The sequence below is a fragment of the Choristoneura fumiferana genome, chromosome Z (genome assembly GCF_025370935.1).
Source record: "Choristoneura fumiferana chromosome Z, NRCan_CFum_1, whole genome shotgun sequence".
Lineage (NCBI taxonomy): Eukaryota > Metazoa > Arthropoda > Insecta > Lepidoptera > Tortricidae > Choristoneura > Choristoneura fumiferana.
Window position 1 is genome coordinate 4,485,948 of NC_133472.1, and position 20,134 is coordinate 4,506,081.

A 20,134-nucleotide genomic window follows, 5' to 3' on the forward strand; every position below is an offset into this window, starting at 1 on the left:
AGACTCGCTGAATCGCTGATGTTTATTGTGTGAGCTTTTACCTGTAAATAAAGGATTCGATCCCGGCTCTTTTTTACAATCCCGGGATTTCGGGATTTTCTTCATGCAATCCCGGGATCCCGGTATAACCCCGGGATTGGTGTGGTAATGAAAAATAGTTATTAAAATCCAACAAATCAACAAAAAATTGCTTTTTATTCTTCATTTAGGTAATTTAGTTACACTAAGTCTTTAAAAAGTGTGTTTTAAACATAATTAGACATTTCTCTAACTTCTCTTATATTAAATGAACTACATACTTCTGTTTATAATGCTGTAATGTAACATTCGCTAGAATGCTCATTACAAGTGAATACCCAAGTTCATTAGCACCTTTAACACTGATACTATCTTTTATTTTCAATTGTCACCTCTGAGCATTATTTTAACAATATTTTTCTCAAACAATGTGTTACAAATAATAGGCCGGGAAGTATCGCATTGCAGGCGCTGCGGCTCGGCTGCTGGCGCGCGGTCACTCTAGCGGCCTGCAAAGAGATTTCATACAACTTTAACGCCCGCTGGCCCGCGGCAATGCGACCTTCTTTTGTTTCAACGCGCGCTCTCCGGCACCTCCGCTAGCCACAGTACCACCGCCCTAGTCTGCCCGCCAGCAGCCAGCGCGACACGCGCGCACACAACAGGGCGACCAGACTAGCGTCCCGTCTTAATTTCTTCGTTTTTTATTTTTTATTTTATTTCATGTCATGTTTGAGAAAAGCACTCGACAAGCCTCGGTCGAAACGTAGGGTTGCCGGCCTCGCATCACTAAAACTTTGATAATTTAATGCGATCCGTAAACTTAGAACATACATCACCCAGACAACGTATAAGCAAATCACCGCAACAAAAACCAAACCAAAGGTCCGAATCATTCAAACTGAGAGATAATAGCTCATAATTTTGTCGACAAATTATTGTGGACATGCGACCTTGTTGTACACGTTTGAGGCTATTCGATATACTTGGGTTTGGCCATAGTTTTTGGAGTTCCAATTCTTACAGATTTAAGGTCAGAGAAGTACTGTATTCATATATAGTTTTCTGGGTAAAAAAATACCCGTGCCGCTAAAAAGGAAACTATCTTGCACAAAATAGCTACTTTGTTAAACTACATTACTGTTAATTCAGATTTTTATATACCGTTTCGAATTTCCGATAATTGCGATAATTAAGCCTATATCCGACGCGGTGTCTTTTATGTGATCACCCGAGCAATTAAACTAAAACTACGGAAATTCAAGCACAGCTTTTTGCTCAAAAAGGTTCACACACTTGCGCCTTACTTTGCCAGACAGGCGACTTGTTTCCTATTTATTCTGATAGGAGCGAAACTGAGTAGAACCAGTTCTGTGACACTCCATACAATATAGTCCCCATCGCTGTCGCTAATTCGTTGTGTCTTTAATCTTTGGCATTTGTCACCAGAAAATGTACTAAACTCTGTGACTGCTACTAACAAAGTCGGCTGGTGTGAATATAGATGCAGTCAAACGCTAGAGACAAACTCTTGTTTGGGTAATCACCGAATAACCAGGGTGTCCATTTTATTCAGGGGATTCCGTTCGGGAAATGAAGGATTTAGTTGAAAAGTCGGGGAAAACTGAGGTTTTGACGAAAAAACATAGACTTTAAGATTAGAAATACATGGCCCGACAAACCCCGACGGTCTTTAAACTTCTATGTACCTTTGTGCCACTGTCATGCCACGAAAAGGTCCTTCCCAAGATACGTGGTTTAATATCCTCGACTGTACATACACAAGTAAATAAAAGCAAGGACCCAAGGCAACTCAAACCAAAAAAAAAAGCCGTGACTTGTCCAAATTCTAACCAAGCAGTCTAGCTACCATATCCGTGTAACTTTAAGTCCTAAATGTCCTAATACTTAACATGAAACTCGGATTAGTACAACGTATCACGCAAGAGCCTCAATTATAAAGCTTCGAGACATGTGAATGCTGCCGCTGCCATTATACGAGTCTAATAGGACCATTAAATGGGACCACTATAAAGCTATTAATCAATTGGGGAACGCTTTCAGAAGAGCTTATTCCAACGATTGCTCTCAAATTTGAACTTTATTGGTCATTTCGTTGAGTCTTAATTGTTATTTTGGGTCATCGAAATTGGGAAACACTCGGGCGCCGCCAAAGCATCGGCTTAGCAACTTTGTCTGCTCTTATATAATTAAAAGGACTCATTGTTTGGTGCATAATGTTTGGTTGTCTTTCTATCCTTTTTCCCCTATCTATCGTCCCTATCCTGTTTAAATCAATATCAAATTATCATTATCCTCTGACTTATCTACCGACCTACGTCTCACTGGTGAGTACAGGTGTCTTCTGAAAACTATAGGCGTCGGGCTGTAGTTATCATTATCAAGCAGACCCAGTGTTCCTTCAACATTAAACTCGTGGTGGTCTCAAATGCAATTTCGTACGTGAATATTGCAATACTCAGAGATGCGCGATGGTACTTGATGAAATAGGTAAACTTGCAGTCAGATCTCTGTGTACTATTGTGGACGGACATTGTCAAATAACTTTGTAACTAGTCAAGATGGGTGATCATTGTCCGATTGGCTCTGCAACAACACCTGTTAAAGAACTGTTCTTGTCTATTGTAATAGTCTCAGACTAGATCACTCGTACACTGACGATATTGTTGCTTTCATCTGTTTAAAACAAAGAAGTGTTAAGAAAACAATAAACTGTCTATGATATCATAGGCGCCGTAAGTCACTCAATGCTTGTCCCTAGTCTGATTAATACTTATTTATTAGTCCAATTGACATCCTACACCAAATACTATGACCACCACGTCTTTATATTCGGAGACACGCATGCAGTCGTTCCAAAATTGACACAAAAAATGTGTCGAAAAGATAAGTTCTAAAACTGTGTGTAGATACCCATATTAGAGTAAATCTGTGTGAGGGGTAACGAACAAGATGCCTTCAGACAAAGTGGGACCAAACGCGACGTTAGATAAACAATGCACTTTTAAATAAATAATTCGATCGACTATGAGTAAATGATGATTATCTACAATTTTTAGGTGTAAATTCTAAAGAAAACTTTGGGATTCCTGATATACAAGTATGTTTTGTAATCAGTGAAACGCGTACGAGGGATGAAAACGACAATAAGCATGTCGTCTTGGTGAACTGCCGTGCGTCAATTTTGTGATATAAAATAAAGTATTCAAAGGACGCAATAAGGCGTATAAAAGTAACTTGACTTACCCTGTTATATGAGAGCCACTGTTCCCGGTAAGAGTAACTATGTTTTATGAATTATTAAAATCCCGCGACCGGGTACAGAGCCCGATTATATAAATTGCCGTCGATTATCTTTACACGGACAAGGTCTTAACACTATATCTGAATATAAACGGATGATCAGTTTTTTCATGTTACAGGCTCTTAAACATGTTTTAATATCAAAATGGAATAAATGAAAATCCGTACGTGACAAAGTATCTTAACTATGAAGTTGATGAACTTAGGTCTGGTTCACTACTCTCTGATTAATTATATACAATCTAAACAATAAAGCAATAATGAAGCGCGATCGAAGTGTTATCGTTTTAGCTTGGACAAAAATGCTATCGTGTCTGTCCAAATGTCCGACTTTTCTCTTCTACATGTCACATTTTTCAATTAACACTCGTGAAATTTTGTGAACGGGTTCTATATTTTTAGGGATTTTCTTGCCTAGACTTAAAACATTTCATGTTTCAGCCATTTCACGACGCAGATACAAGTTTTTATTTTATGGAGTAAAAAGAGACAGCATAACAAATATCAGTCATATAAAGTAACATAAACTAGAGTGGCGTTACTGACCTTTAGTTTGATCGAATAATTCTTACAAAATGTATTGTTACTTTTACCCCGTAGAGGAATGTGACCTTTCTATACCGTGGAATTTTCATTAATCCTTAATGCAACTGTATGCTCAAAGAATATATCTGCCAAAATTCTGCACTGGTTTAGCTGTATGTCGTGTGTCAGTCAATCAGGCACGTAATGCTTATATATATAGATGACCTTTATGCAGCTTCTTATTACGTAAAGGTTGAACAAATAACTTTACCAACCAGAGTACATAGTGATAACTGTATCCTATTCCTAATAAAACGTTTAGATCGCTTCAAAGTAACCATTATACTTCACAATGTACCTCGTCAACGTCCTGACAAATTCCCATCCCATACTTTTGTTAACATCAATACGCTGGTGTGCGAGTGCGACAAAAGACCATCGCGCTATTGTCTGATGACGAATCGGACGATTCGTTAATACGTTGCGAACAATGGTTGTCGAAATGACGCTCTCTATGCGCCTTTTTGTGGCGGCCTATGGGAAACTGCAGTAAAGTTAGACAATACTTGTATTTGACCAACAATTATCGGAAATATTCATTTTTAACTGTTGTCTGAAGATCGCAGTGATGCAGCAGGGTATTTTGGAAGCTGCCTCATGCATGATATATTTTGGCATGAACATGCGCGTTACCATCTCCTGTTACTTGTTTAATGTTTTGCTTACATAATAAGTAAACTCCAGTAGCATGAATCATTTTCGTTAGGCAACCCGAGAGTAAAAAAAAATACAAGAATTAGGTATGTCTTCAGATGTTACGGTGCCACGGCACTTAGCTCCCTTATCCTCCCATTACGCTAGCTCCCAATATGTTTCAAATAGCCTTGAAGTTGATTGACAGACAGGTCACACCGATCCCAAATTAAAACATATCGTCAACACAGCTCAAATTAAATAAAGCTTAAATGTTGTACAGCCAGATCGAACGATTCCAAGAAAGAAACTCGTTTGACTACTTACTCGATTCGACTGTGCAACTTGATATAAAACTCCTATCCTTAAGCTATAAAGTATAAGGTAGCCTGTTTCCCGCAATTCAACGACGTAACGATCGGCTGTAGGCACTATTCAAGGCAGCCAAGCTCCTAAGGGAACCCTAGCAGACTAGACATGGATATCTCGACACCGAGAAGAGATCTGATTCACGGATTATTCACCGGAGTTCCTTTAGCAATACAGAAAAGGAGAAGTATTAGTATATTTAATTAAAAATCATTAAAAAAAAAAATTGCCTGTCTTGGATTTTTTAGCAAAATCATTTCTAATATATTTTCTAAAATACTAAATTTATTATAAAAATACATTTCATCCTATTATCAGACCGGTGAAGATCTTTTCAAGTTCGGATCTTCTACTATATTGCCACTTCGACGAGCTAATTCGCTTGATTATGTCGGTATTGTCGGTGACCCTCGTTCTTCTACGTATCTCCTCATTTCTGATTCGATCCCTTAGAGAAATAACGACTCCCCTAGCTCGCATTTATAATTTATATCTAGTGCCATCCACGGAGACGCGTGATTTTGTCAAAATTAGACATTAATGACAAACCACGGCACGCGTCATCGTGAATGACTCTACCTATAGTAAGGTATGATTAAGTTAAACCCTTACTTTTCTTGCCCTGTTCACACGTCATATTCTCATATTAGTTGTAAGATATAACTGTACTCTTTATGATGTAACAGTATACTCGCATAATGGTTTGTATGGGCACTGTTGTGTGGTGCAAGTCACAGGAGGCTGTGATTCATTTTGGTCATTATTTGACAAATATGTAAGAATAAGAATAAGAATGGTTTATTGGCTGATAAAATAGATACAGATACAGAAACACTGAAATATACACATCCATGCCTATTAATACCAGCCAAAATGGCCGCCACTCAGCTATATGTCGCGAAAAGATTCCTTTTTTTATTAGCAATATCTGTAATGTGGTTATTTATTACTTAAAAACAAAAGTTGATTTCGTGAGAAGTTAATTAGAAACATGCCGCAAATTCGTAATAGCAACATTTATCTTGCCATTGTTTCTGGAGCCAGTCCATATTTCCATTTTAATAAGCACAGAACAGAGACCCGAAACTTTTGTCTCTTGAACCCCAAGCCTTATTCTTTGGTTTTGGATTATTTAATATTTGCCATGCCAAGTTTAATTGACTTCAAATTATTGTTTACATGTACATTGAATTCTCGTAGGTCTTCGTCGATCTCTGGGAGTCAATAAAACTACTTTAGACATCACATAGTAAATGGTAGTTCTTGTAACTTGGACCACTCAGGCCTGCCAACATCGATTTTCCTTAATGAATCTTTTTATACAGATTCTCCTACTCTTCGCATTCATTATCTCAACGGCATAGAGTCCATTTCGCCGTGTATTTTTATCATTAATCAACTATAAGTGTCAAATCTTTGAGTTGCGGCAACAGTAGAAAGACTCCATAGAATTTCCATAGGGAAATTCCTGTAATGAGGTTGACAGACTACATTTTAACTGTGCATCATTCCCTGAGGGTCAATGGCCTCGAAGTCTGGGTAGAACGGAACAAAAATGATTGAGAAAGAAAAAGCAACGCATGGCCATTATTCCCTTGCGTGATGCATTTACTCATACAAAAACTCTTTGTTGAGTATTAAGAAGTTACCTAATTCCAAGTTAATCCGCACGTCAGGAAGTGACTCGAGCCAAATTCAATTAATGAGTATCCTAGTAATATTGTATAAGTGGTCTATCAATTTTAAAACAAGTTCCTATCAAATGGATATGTCGCTAAAGTGGAACTTTCAAGTTGACCGACACGTCTATGGGCAACTCCCCGGATCTCTAACCAGATCATCAATGCACAAAATTATTAATAATAAATATGACTTTGAATCAGATCTTTTTCTCAAATGTATGTCAAGTTTAAGAAATTGCGACAAATTGTCTTTTTTTAGGTAAACCGGGCTTTTCTGCGGACTTTTTATTCTTTTGGTAACCCTATACTTGCCAATTTGACCTGGTAAAGTGACACACATGCGGGGCGGGGGCCTTAAGCGCAAATCAACGTAATAGCGGAAGCTGATCTACTTCGGTATCCGCTCACTATACTATGTTAGATCGTGGATTGTATCGCATTCGAGTACCAAAAAAGAGGATAGAACATGAGACCTCAGTTTGTTAAAGACTATAATTTCGAAAATCAAAGTCAATATATCTGTATTACTACTAGTACAACTTTGGCTTTCGGAAACCACCGGTTCGGATAAAATCTGTTGAGAAACGGGCAAGAAACTCGACGAGGTATATTTTTTCGAGGTAGCTTTTATTTAGCTTGCCCTGATTTTACAACAAATATTTTGCCAATACCATAAACGTCGTCAAATGTAAATTAGCAATCTTAAATCAAAGGGATAAAAATTGCGCGTTAGTGTTGAAAGGGAAAAAGCTTTTCCTGAGATTGGCTCCATACTATTAAAAGCGTTAATAGTTATTTGTGTCACAAGGGAGCAAAATGGTGTATTTACGGCGAGGGCGTACATTGAATCCAGAATGTAGCGACGGATTCTACAATAGAATCCTGAGCGTAGCAAGGGATTCTAAAGTAGAATCCTGAGCGTAATGAGGGATTCAAGTGTTAACGCCCAAGATGAAAATAATTTTGCTCCCGAGTGGCTCATACAACTTTTCACACCGAGCATTAAGAAACTTGAAAAAAAACAAATTCTAAGTAAATATTATTAAAGAACAACCAGCATAGAAACTGGCGTGGCTTTACAATTATCAACTTCAAAAAATGGCATTTGCAATAATATACTTTAAAAAGCCTTGAACAGAAAAGTTGCACTTTGCTCCCTCTCGTCAGGGAGGAAAAGTTACTTTTCTGAAGGAAAGGTGTCAAAAAATCCTTATGAACTGATTTTAGTAAGCACAGCCGACGAAAACGAAAAAACCGTACGAATAGAATACTAGGCCAATCCCTGGTAGTTCATTGAAGAGTCAAGTATCTGAAGCTGTAACGTATTCTTGGTGAAATTAGATATTGTATTATTGTATTATGTGCGCGTATTGCAGCAGCCGCTGAGTCGCGTTGCTCCGAAGACGAAGGGCTACGGATTAGCCCGAAACATGTCGAGCTAAACTCGATTTAAGACGTGAGTTATCCGGGTCATTATATTTAATATGAGTGAGTCTCACGGTAGTTTCATGTTCAAAATTGAAATTAGATAGTTATTATGTAATACAGATAATAATAAGATACAATTGAAGCTAACAAAAGCGCGACAAAAAATCAAAATCTGAGGCCGTATTGTCTAACGAGCTGACGTTCGCAATTGCAATCTCTTTCTTCATACTATATCGTGTGACAGAAAGAAGTGGCGAAAAAGATTGTGATGACGAGTGAAACAATAGCCCTTTGGTTACTATTGCGTAATAGTTGTATAAAAACATGTCGCGAGCGGATCGACTCCGGCGCAAGGGTGCTCACCCCACTGTAACTCCACGCTCGAGCACGCAGTAATTGAGTGGTAATAATAATTTGTACCATCTTGAACTAAGCAGACTAGGTTGCTGGCAAAAAATACTAGTCTATTTCAATCGCATTTCTCTAAACCTTTAATCTAATACAAATAAATTAAATAAAAAATATATCACGGGACAATTCACACTAATCCCAAAGTAAGCTTAGCTAAGCTTGTGTTGTGGGTACTACATAAGCAACGGATAAATATAATTATATAGATAGATACATATGTACTTAAATACATAAAACACCCAAGACCCGAGAACAAACATACGTATTTTTCATACAAATATCTGCCCCGACACGGGAATCGAACCCGGGACCTCAAGCTTCGTAGTCAGGTTCTCAAACCACTAGGCCATCTAAATGTCGTCTAAAGGTCACTTAAATAAAAGGACTAAACTTCTCATCATTCTTCTCATTCTTTAAAAATGCTGGTTTATTTCTTAACAATGACCAAGTTTTGAAGTAACAATCAATAGTATGTGTCGTAAACTCGGAAAGCTCGAGTTAATTGAAGTGCGTTAATTAAGAGAAACCTTAACGACGCGGCCTATTAAGCTAACTAATGTTACACCCACGATATAACAGTTAAAACACCGGTTTGGTCGAAGCTTTTAATGTTTCGACTGTTAGAGAACCCCGCGTCAAAGCCGAGAAATATGATTTTGCAAGGCGTACATGGAATACGTTAAGGGATGATTTGACTTGTTACAAGTCTTCGATAGAGGTTATATTTGTGTAGGTACGGGAGTAAAATTTATTTCAAAGTACCTAAGGTTTTCTATAAAACTAAACATCACGGGTAAAATACTGGTTGAAAGTATGACAATAGCCAAACAAAACTGCGGTCACGTTTTACGTAACGCTGTTAAAGTTAAGAGTTAACGGGAGTTCACTGGTCTGGTTCCGATATTAGTTCAAAAGTTACGGGCCACTTCATAATAGGCGAAATTTTTTATTTATTTATCATTCCTGGCAAGATATAAAAAAAAAACTGGTCGAACGTGTGATGAAAACCTAAATTACGAACGGTCGTGGTACTGGCCAGAAGTAAAAGATAATTTAAATAATTTAAACGGCCAGTACATATTATGTTAGAATTATTCTAAAACTACTGGCCACCTATACGAAATGCTTTTTGAAAAAGTTACCGGCGATAAGAACCTTCTACTTGCAAGTTACAAAATTGTCTGACATAAAGACAAAGGTCCCAAATCTAACTATAAATGTTAAAATTTGATACAAACAAACAAGTTTGAAATCGTTATCGCTCAATATAAAAACTAAAGTATGCCTAAAACCTGTTGCTAAAATAGGTTCTTTAAACCCGCATCTATATATATCGTTTATATGTCATATTATTTTAACACCTCGATCCTAAACCATTATGCAATTAAAATTCCAAACAAATTACTGGAAATCAACCTTTTTTGTCTGCCAACGACATTCAGTGATGCATAATACAAAGCTATTTTTTGTCTTTTATCATTGAATAATTATTTTGACGTCTGAGTGTGAAATCAATTTAATTTTTTTATTTTATTTTACTAATACGTATTACAAAAGTCAACGTTTGTTTATCGAGCTATTACGGAAAAACGCCTCAAAGGATTTGGATGAAATTTGGCATCATTAACATAATGGATACTTTTTAGTCCCCGTGGGACGGCGATAACTGGTTATTTGTAGACAAGTCGCCGGCAAGTTAGCACTTAGTTCAGTCTATCCACCCCATGACCACGCGACCAGCTGCGAAGCGAGCGAATTCGCTGTTCATGATAGTTCGAGACTTACCGCTCTGCAGCGGTTTTATTTGCAACGCACTTAATGTGCGATGAAAGATCAGCAGGGCTACTACGAAACTCGAAACTCGAAGTTCGTGTCGTGCGGTCTCGCTCTCGTATTAAATAGTATAAGTGCCAGAGGGACCGCGCGACACGAACTTCGAGTTTCGAGTTTCGTAGTAGCCCTGCTGAGCCGCCGGCCCGCGTTGTGGGTTTAAGGAGACGAATTAATTTCAAAATAGTTTTTGCGCTTAACTTCGCTTTTTGCATCCCGCTTACATATATAAGTAAGAGAGAGAAGCGAATACCGGCAAAACGACCGCTGCAGCTTCTGATGCTGTTTATTCCTGATTTTTATCAAAAATCTCAACATTGCGGGTCCTACAAAAACGGTGTACCCTTATAGGGTACGCGTCTGCTTTTTGCCAGACCGGTCGGATTCATGGAATACTTATTTACACAAAAGCCGGGTGAAGTGGTAGCATGGCAACATTCCCTTTGCCAGGTTGGCTGTGGAGAAAATCACAGATCAAACTAGTAGTGCATACAGAATCGCAACTTCTTTTCTCCCACCGATTTCATGATCAAATATTTCGATTAAAACATAAGATTGTAAATTGTGCCAAATCTAAGCACAAATTACAAGGAGACTTGTTTAAAGTTAGTTTACGAAGCCGAAACAAAATTACAAAACGCACACATATCTTAACAATCTCCGTGACAAAAGTTTGTGATATTTCTAACATAAGAGAAGGGATGTTATTTAGTGTTTCATGAACAATACATAGTTGTACTTGCTTTGGATAGGTATTTAACTGAATGGAAATAAATACCTATCCAAACCAAGTATAAGCTCAGGACGGTGCTTCGTCGCCCCATACAAAAGACTCCCATCACTCAATAATTCTACTCTTCGATAGTTGACATTCGAAAATGTACATTCTAATCTGCTAATTACGCCGTCGGGGGAGTCGGCCGGTAAGGGTGACACTTTCCCGGCCCGGATAATACCAACATGGAAATACCGACCCTGTTTTTTGGGTACAGGCCCATAGAAACTGACATGAGCTTCTCTGGGCGTGTACACGAAAAACAGGGTCGGTATTTCCATGTCGCTATTATCCGGGAAAGAGTGCCACCTGGCCGGTAATATAACTTCTGTCAAAATTACAAGACAAGTGGCGTTTCTGTTTGTAACTATTATGTAATCTGTGGTGAAAATGTTGCCAGAACTTAAAATTCGAGCTAAAAACTCGTCAAACCTCTTGTTGCCGGTAAAATATCTGTTCCTCCATTATAGTTTTATGTGAGCATTAGTTTTAATGAGATATTTAGATTAAATAATGCCAAATGGCGGATCGCAGCGTGACGCTCAATAACTTACTAATAATGAGCGAAAATAGCGCCATATTATGCTTTTACGTATGTTTATGTATGGAATTAGGACGGTAATAACTATATTATGCATAAAAATACGAGTATTCGTAGATTTGTTTTGCTAAACACGCGATCTAGATAGCTTAGGGAGTGAGGGTCCTTGACGTCACGAATATAACAAATTATACCTTCATACTTTTTAATTAATTGACAAAAGAAAAATGCGTGTCCGATATTTTTTGATAATCTTCCTGTCGGAAGAATCTTAAAAGCAGTTAGTGTGTGTATTTACTGTGTCTAGTCTAAGGGGCGGTTTCACAACCCATTGATTAATTTTATTTGATGGATAAATGTGATGCCGTCTCCGTCTATTCCAACAAAACAAACAGAGACAGCATCACATTTATCCGTCAAATAAATTTAATCAAATTGCATACTAAGTGTTAATTAAGATAATTTACTAATTACTGGCCGTTTTTTTGTCAGTTTAATTTTATTTTAAAAGAAATCAAGTAAGTAATCAAGTATTTACAGTCACCTATTAAAAAAGGTTTTTGTGGTGTCTGAAATTTTATTTATATTAATTAATTCCTTGTGCATAATATCGTTGGGGCCAACCATAAATCACATCACACCAATTTTGAGCGCCCCCCCTTGCCGCACCCGTTGCTATGAAAATTGCAATTCGTCACTACTTTGAAAAAATCTCGTATCTAAAATCAATATGTCAACAAAATTGAACCTTGATGCAAAGTCTATAAAGTTCACTCAGAATTTTTTTCTATTTTGAGCTACGAGTTTTTTTAAAAGTAGTGACGAATTGTTCCTGTGACACAAACCACCTCCCCCCCACAATTGTGATTTACAGATGACCCCTTAGTGCTATGTGTGAAATTAAAGTGTTTACACACACGTTAGGAGAAAAATCCAAAGCTCTGCTCGCGACCGATAAAGCGATGAATGCCTACAAATTACTAATAATTATATTCAAATAACAAACCGTACGGAAATGCCCCGATAGCAGCCGTGGGAACGTAACGATATAGCCCGCGACAAAAACATATTTTTCGCCTACGAACCCACTTCCGCGCGAGAAGTATTTACCGACCGATAAGGTGATAAGTCCGAGCATTTAAATAGTCTTCTTAGAAATTGCGCTGCCTAATTTTCTTTAGGTGAAGAAATGAAGAAAATTTTCATCTAACAGCCAAAGAACGGTCTCAATCCAATGCAATGGCAAGTAAGCCAGTGTTTTAAAAAAATCTTATTAGTGTTATGACCCAGAACTGGGGATAATATTAAAGACTATGGCTCTATATAGGTCACCGTTAATTGGATCATCATGAGCCCACTTAATTAAAATCAAAACTTAACTATTGTTTTTTTTCTTACAAACATAACCGTAAAATCAAATTACCATCCTAGAACCCAACTGAAGTCGTCTGTCACGCTGCAAATATCAAAAATTTTGCTTTATATTGCTTTTTCGAATAAACTTTACAAGTGTAATAAAAATAAAAATAAACTAATTATTTTAAAAAGTCGCTGAACTTATGTTGTTCAGTTGACCATTACAATCTTTGTTTTAATTATTTGACCATGTTACAGGCCACACCCGGTATCTTAAAGTTCCGCGTCACGGGCCCACTCCCGAAAATTGACGCTTTTCATCTCACTTCATCTTTGTAATTTTTTTTTGACCATAAATATCTGCCCAATATTTTTAATAGTCTAACTGTCGGGCTAAATAGAAATACTTTTTTCACCCAGGAAACTATAATGTAAATGTAAAAGAGGGAAATGAGACTTAAATTCACATACCCGATACCCGAATACAAGATGGCAAGATCAGAAAGCATCAGTTCTTTTTAAGTCCTGATAATACCTCCATCCCGATACTAATTGTCTAAAACACGCCACTGGCTATTCCTTTTTTACAAAAGAATCATTCTGGCAACAATATGAAGGGTATACCTAGTGCCGTCCACGAAGACGCGTGATTTTGTCAAAATTAGACATTAATGACATTGTAATAAGAACCACGGCACGCGTCATCGTGAATGACTCTACCTGGGGCCTACCACGCTCTCTTAATACGATTCAGTTTAGGCTCTAAACTGAACTGCATCGCTATTTCGTACCACGACGTTACTTTTGCGATTCAGTTCAAGCACGGTTCAGCGACAGCGATACAGACATTTTCATTCACTCACTTCAAGCGGTTTTCGTACCATGACGCTTAACTTGAGTGGGAATTGAATCGCTTCAGTGTCAAATTTAGCAATTCAGTATAAGTTACTCATTCTGTCAATTCTTTTGGATAGCTTTTTTTTCGACTAATGAATTTCAAGAACTTTTAAACTTTTATTCAAGTTTTATAACATTGTGCTTCTTAACTCCTCATTCATAAAACTAACTTTTCAGTAAGAAAAGAGACTCGTGGATTAGTGACAGCGTAAACATTTTATTTGTAATCAACACAACGGTTGCTAAGAACACGGAATGACATAGTTATGGTTTTCCAAAATAAAGAGGTTTTAGTATACAATATTTGGTTTGCATATCCCTTTCGCGACTTAGCGTTTCAGTTTCGGAACCAGAGACAATATCGGTCTTTCATTCACTTGTAAACCATTGAGACAGCTCTGAGAAATAAACGTCGTGGTACCAATTTCGACGATTCAGTTTAGGTGCCTAAATTGAACTGCTCTGCGTTTGGTTCGTTTATGAAAAGATCATGGTAGGCCCCTATATCGATCAGGCTGTCAAACAATACCAATAAAGCCTACCGGAAAGCTGGTTCACTATTACCTTTAGACCAAAATAACTCCATGCATAAAACTAATCAATGTTGCTTGAGTTGACAAAGAGAAATGGTTTCAACTGTCTTTGCTGTGTTATCCTTTCGCATGGTGTTATCTCTGTGATACCCTTCCAGCGTTTAAATGTCAAGATTCGGCGTTCTTATATCTTAAACAATTGTACTGTCAATAACAGTTTTAAGCGATGCATTGTTTACATCAGGCACATGAGTTACATTAGACACATTGTTTACATTAGAATATACCAAGGAGCTTCTGATTTCTCGGTACACATTTAACTTTAACCTGCATATATTTAAGTTTATCCATGAACACGACACGATGCTATTAGATACCCCGAAATATCGGGAGCTCAATTAAATATGTCTAATTAGACAAGACAAGGATTAGACACAATATTATTGTATCGTCATTGACTTAAATTAGGAATTATTTAGTTACTAACAAAATATCATACATCTATATCTATGCCAGGGTTGCATAGCTCTGCGGTATTTTTGATTCCGGTCCGTTTCTAGCACACAGCCACGACTTCAATCCCATCATAGTTAGACATAGACATAACTTTTTTGACATCAAAAAGTACACTGGCTCTTAAAATAATACACAAATTATAAAAAATACATTTATCTACACTCATATAGTAAATCCTCAATTATGCGTTCAAAAACCATAGGTAATGACCAGCATTACGACATTGGATTCTATTATGAACACGGTTGTATCGTAATGAGATTTCATACATCATTACAGCACGAGGGGGGGGGGGAGGCGTCGCGACTACGTGCACGTGCACGTGCTGCAGCAGCAGGTCGTCGCGGGCGCAGCTCCTGGGGCAGACATACCTACCTAGTTCTCGTTAATGCAGGTCATTCTCAATGGTTCTTGAACACATGATAGAGGATTTAATATATGAATATAGATAAAATATTGTATGCAACTGTACGTAATTAGACCTTAAAACACTCATGTGACCCTATTATGAAACCCACACACGTGTTTTAAGGACCCCTATTACGATACAGTTGCATAAAATACTATTGATAATTCGAAAAGGAACTTGACTCACTCAGCAATATTCTACAGTAAGTATGCGTGCCTCTGCCTACTACAGCGCACTCGCTACTAAATATACTATCTACTATAGTGTAGTGCTTAGTCGCTGTAGTTTCTAAACTCTTTAGTGCTTAGCCGCATGCACATGGTGTGATAGGCTACTTTTCTTCTGATGATTTGACTATTTGAGTTTCTAAAAACATGAAACATTAGCAAATATTCTTGGAATTTTGGAACAATTGTACTTTTACGCTGCGTAAGTATTAACAGAATTTTATGAGTTACAAAATTTACACTAAACAAATAAGGAAATCAAACATGCCTATACTCTTATCGCAGTGTTTACTAATGTCAAAATTCAAAGGTTCTCACGCCCTCAATCAGGAACAAGTATAATATTTGGTCAGATAACTGCTATGATAACAAATTTCGTCATATTTAAAGTGAATTTAATTCACAATTGAAGGCGCGCCAAAGAGTAAATTATAAACGCGAAAGTTTGCGAAAACAGCTGAGCCGTAGGTAATTTATATTACGTCAAATCAAATTTGATCAATGAGTGCTAAAAGACAGGCGAAATTAATATCGTTAGATGGCGTTAATATCGTGAGGTTTTTTTGACGTTACGGTCTTGCTTGCGATAACTAAATGAGCCAATGGCAAGCAATTTGGGTATTTTGCCGGGTTAAAAAAAAACTATTTAGTCAGGCAGTTACATTATCAGAAAATGTTGGACAAATGGCTAATGTTAGTTAGAGATACGAGGAATGAGGACTATCGCGTATGAATTCACCGCTAGAGGCGCTAGTGTAGCGAGAGGTCTCCGAAATTAAATGTCAAATGTCACATTTTTAATTTATAATTAGAATAATTTTGTGAATATTTTGCAATACCTGAAATTATTATGCGTTACGGGGTAATGAATGTGGTGTTTTGAGCAGCGGTTTTGAGACAGTATTGCTTTCGGAAACCTTTGTCCTCCCTTTTTTCGGAACAAAACGGGACTAGACAACACTGTGGCATGCTCGATATTTTTATGGTACGGTTTTAAGGTATTAAATATGATTTAAATGTTTATTTTGTGTTTTCCCGCCCGTAATAACAAACTAACATACTTCAGGCAGGACCTTTGTCTACAGTGGCGCCAACTGGTGAGCGCAAAAACGGTAGCCCTCATTGCAGCATCTCTGATGTATTGTATCAATGATTGCTAAAAAGGGTTTTGCAAGTACTTGGAATGAAGGTGCGACTTAAATGGTGTTCTTGAAAGTGAATCACTCTGAGATGCAGATAAAGCACGCAGATACCAATCTATATCCTTTCTCAGTCCAATTTGGGTGGTCTTCGCACTGATTGAACGATGGTATCTGATCTGATATATTATGTGTGTAGACAGTGACAATTTAAAATAATTGTTTCTGCGACAGGCTAGATGGCGCTAGTATCGTAAAGCCGTTTGCAAACTTTGAAATTTGTGCTAGGTTCTAGGTTATGTGATTGGTTAAATAATTAAATAGCCAATCGCGACCAAGACTGTAACGTAAACATACCTCTTGATACTAACGCCATCTAGCGATATTTCACCCGTCAAAAATCCTCATTGTCCTGTATCTATTACAATATTATCTTCTAATTATTTTCGAAGAATGGGCTTGTTATAATATCGTAAGTTTTTTGAACCACAATTACCACAAAGACAGTGTATAAGCGAATGGCTGTTATGCAAATTAGTATGAATTTTGTTATAAAAAATCACTGAGCGTAAAATCAAAGAGTAAACAACGCAGAAAGTAAATTAATTTTACGCTTTTGTGCCTACACTTCGTTTATGTTAGCATTAGAAGGATAGTAAGCGATCTTGACGTAAACGTACGCTATTGAAAAATAAGCCACAGAAAATGTGTATACATACTCGTAAAGGACATAATGTGGTAATTTTATTTTTTTTTGTTTTGAGAGTAAGTAATACTATTTTTTTAAACGTTTGTCAAAAAAGTAATCGTCAATATTGTTTGTTCCTTTGCTAATGCTAGAATAAACAAAGTGTCTCTTAAACTAAGCACGTATAATATAGTATAGATAAGAAACATCTTACAAAGCAATTAGCGGTCATATGATCTCGCGTGCCACCTCCGATGACCGCCGTGTGAATGTAATCAATGCAATTGCATTCAGAGACGATAGTAACAAGCGTTTTGTATTTCATTTACTAAATAATTTTTGTCCCACAGCTTACTATTGTGCTTAGCTGAGCTGTAGCTTTAGGAAAATGGGCATGTGTACCCTTTTCTATATTTACTTATAATTGCGTTTTTTTACTCAGAATGATGAGTAAGAATTATTTTTTCAGATAAAGATTAAAGGTCCGTATTTTTGGGTTCTTTAATTATTCATTCATAAGACCTACGATCTTTTTTTAACACTTCATAACCTAAGTAACAGTCTGAACCCGAAAAATGAAAAGATGGCCAGCCAAATAAGCGTTGCACGCTTTTATTTCGTGTCCTTCTGTTCTTTTTATTCTATGACTTTAGTTTTTGGATTTTTAGTAACACTTGTTGTTTGTTGTACGGAGCTGACTTTTCCTTTGTCCGCAGGTTTTGTGTCGTGTTCGCCTTCTCCCTGCAAAAATGGCGGCACATGCGTTTCCACACCGAGAGGAGAATATTTCTGCAAGTAAGTACTTAGAATAGTCGCAAAGCACTAGGAAGAAAATGTGCATGGAACACTTTTCTCTTAAACTTAACGATGAAATGAAAAATAACTGATGACATCAAAATCATCAATATCTGTTAAAAAATAAGGAAGTTACGAGCGAATGAAGTTTGTTACAACTCTTTCTAAAAAAAATATTTTGTACTTTCTACGTGGGTGCACGATTGTATAATATTTGACTGTGTCCTTTAATATTTTCCCACGAACCATTGTTTCACTAGAAACACATTTTCGTAATTATTCAAATAACCGTCTATAAGTTTTTACTCACGGAAAATGCTGTTGTAAATATGAAAACGATAAGTCTGCAAAGGTTTATGACGTAAAGTGATGAGGTAAGACAAGAAATACAGTGAATAATAATAATTAGCTTTGATTTTACTATTAATATACAGTACCCTTGTTCTCTATCGTTTACCCTAATTTTATGTGCCATAAAATATAATGTATCGTTAACATAATTTTATTGGTCATAAAATGATTTATGTCTGAAAATGCATTTTCTTTAGAATTGGTATGTAATTAACCTAAACTACTGCATTCTATTAGTTTCCATTTTTTTTATAAAGGGCTTATTCCACTAAAAGCAAATGTTTAATTCATAGTACATAATACGTTTTATTTTTCCATTAATGGTTTTTCAAATAACACGAACCATCCAGCAAAGTGAACGGCCGCAAAAGACGGTTACAAATTAATTATTGCCCCGCAATGCCCGTGCGCACCCATATCGCCCTCTGTCATCGTACACTGCAGTGTGCACATAAAGTGCAAGCATGTTCAGTTAGCGCGCTGTCCCTCTCCAGAGTATCGTTTCTGAAAGAGATGACACGTTTAAACTGCGTTTAGAATCACAATCAGATTTCCGAGATCACATGGGTGAGAATTCATACCATTCGAAAGTGATTAAATTCTGTATTGCTTCAAATCTATATCTCAAATTATTGGGCTATTTTGCAATATGAATTAATTAGCACTGTGATTTTCATCTATACTTGTGCATATTTCAAATGAAGAGCTATGAATCGGTATTCAGTATCATTCATCAAAAGTCCATTAACTCATTTTGTTATGTTCTACAACAAACAGGATAAAACCGGTTAAGAGCCAACTGAAATAGCTTGATTTGTCGCAATAATTTAATGCGTAAGTTTGCGTCATTTTGGTTTGGAGTAAATCGTTAAAAAAATACGTTTACAATTTCTTGAGATGTTAGTTTTAAAACGATTGTATGTATTTTTTCAGTAAATAATTATAATGTGTTTTTTTTTTCAATTACTAAACAAAATATAAAAGTTGACACGGAACAAAACAAGACAGGCAGTAGCGTAAAATATACAAAAACAAAATTGCCTTAACTAGCAGAAACAAAATCTAATATCCATGCATTCTCGAGAGCAGTGTGCACTTACTGCACTGTCTATGCGTGTGTACGCGCAGGACAGCTGTTTGCGCGTATCGGGGGGCATTTAAAAAAAACGGCTAAGGACGAGTGGAATTCGCACAATGAGAGTTCCGTACAAAAATAGCAAGTACAAACAATTTTTATACCGTTATATTCGCTTCACTTTTACTAACAAACTAACAAAAAGCGGAGTGGACTTTCTTCATAGTCGGATAGTCACCGTTTTCAAAAATCGACCATGCCAGTTACCTGCCCCCCATGCCACGAAGTTTTAGTTTAAACTATGGATGAAATTTGGTATGGACATAGTTCGAAAGAACATAGGGTAGTTTTCATCCTGCAAAATTGCATAGTTTTCGCGGGATAGCGATAATCGAATTTTAGGATTAAAACCGGGCAAAAGCTATTCCCACATAACTGACAGCTTTTGTATAAGAGATTTAACAACTATGTCGAGTTGTACCACTTGTAATTTTTGTGGTACAAGGCCCTGAGGCCTTCTTGTTCAACATACCTATAATCACAATCGTTTTC

At 36.9% G+C, this 20,134-nt stretch overlaps 1 protein-coding gene across 1 annotated transcript in view; it reads left to right on the top strand.

The window, feature by feature from the left end:
• LOC141440605 (neurogenic locus notch homolog protein 1-like) overlaps positions 1–20,134 on the top strand; it is a 141,936-nt gene that overhangs the window by 28,476 nt on the left and 93,326 nt on the right. The window contains exon 2 of the mRNA XM_074105148.1: positions 18,078–18,156. Within this exon, the coding sequence (XP_073961249.1) occupies positions 18,078–18,156 (79 nt within the window). The remainder of the gene's footprint in view (positions 1–18,077; positions 18,157–20,134) is intronic.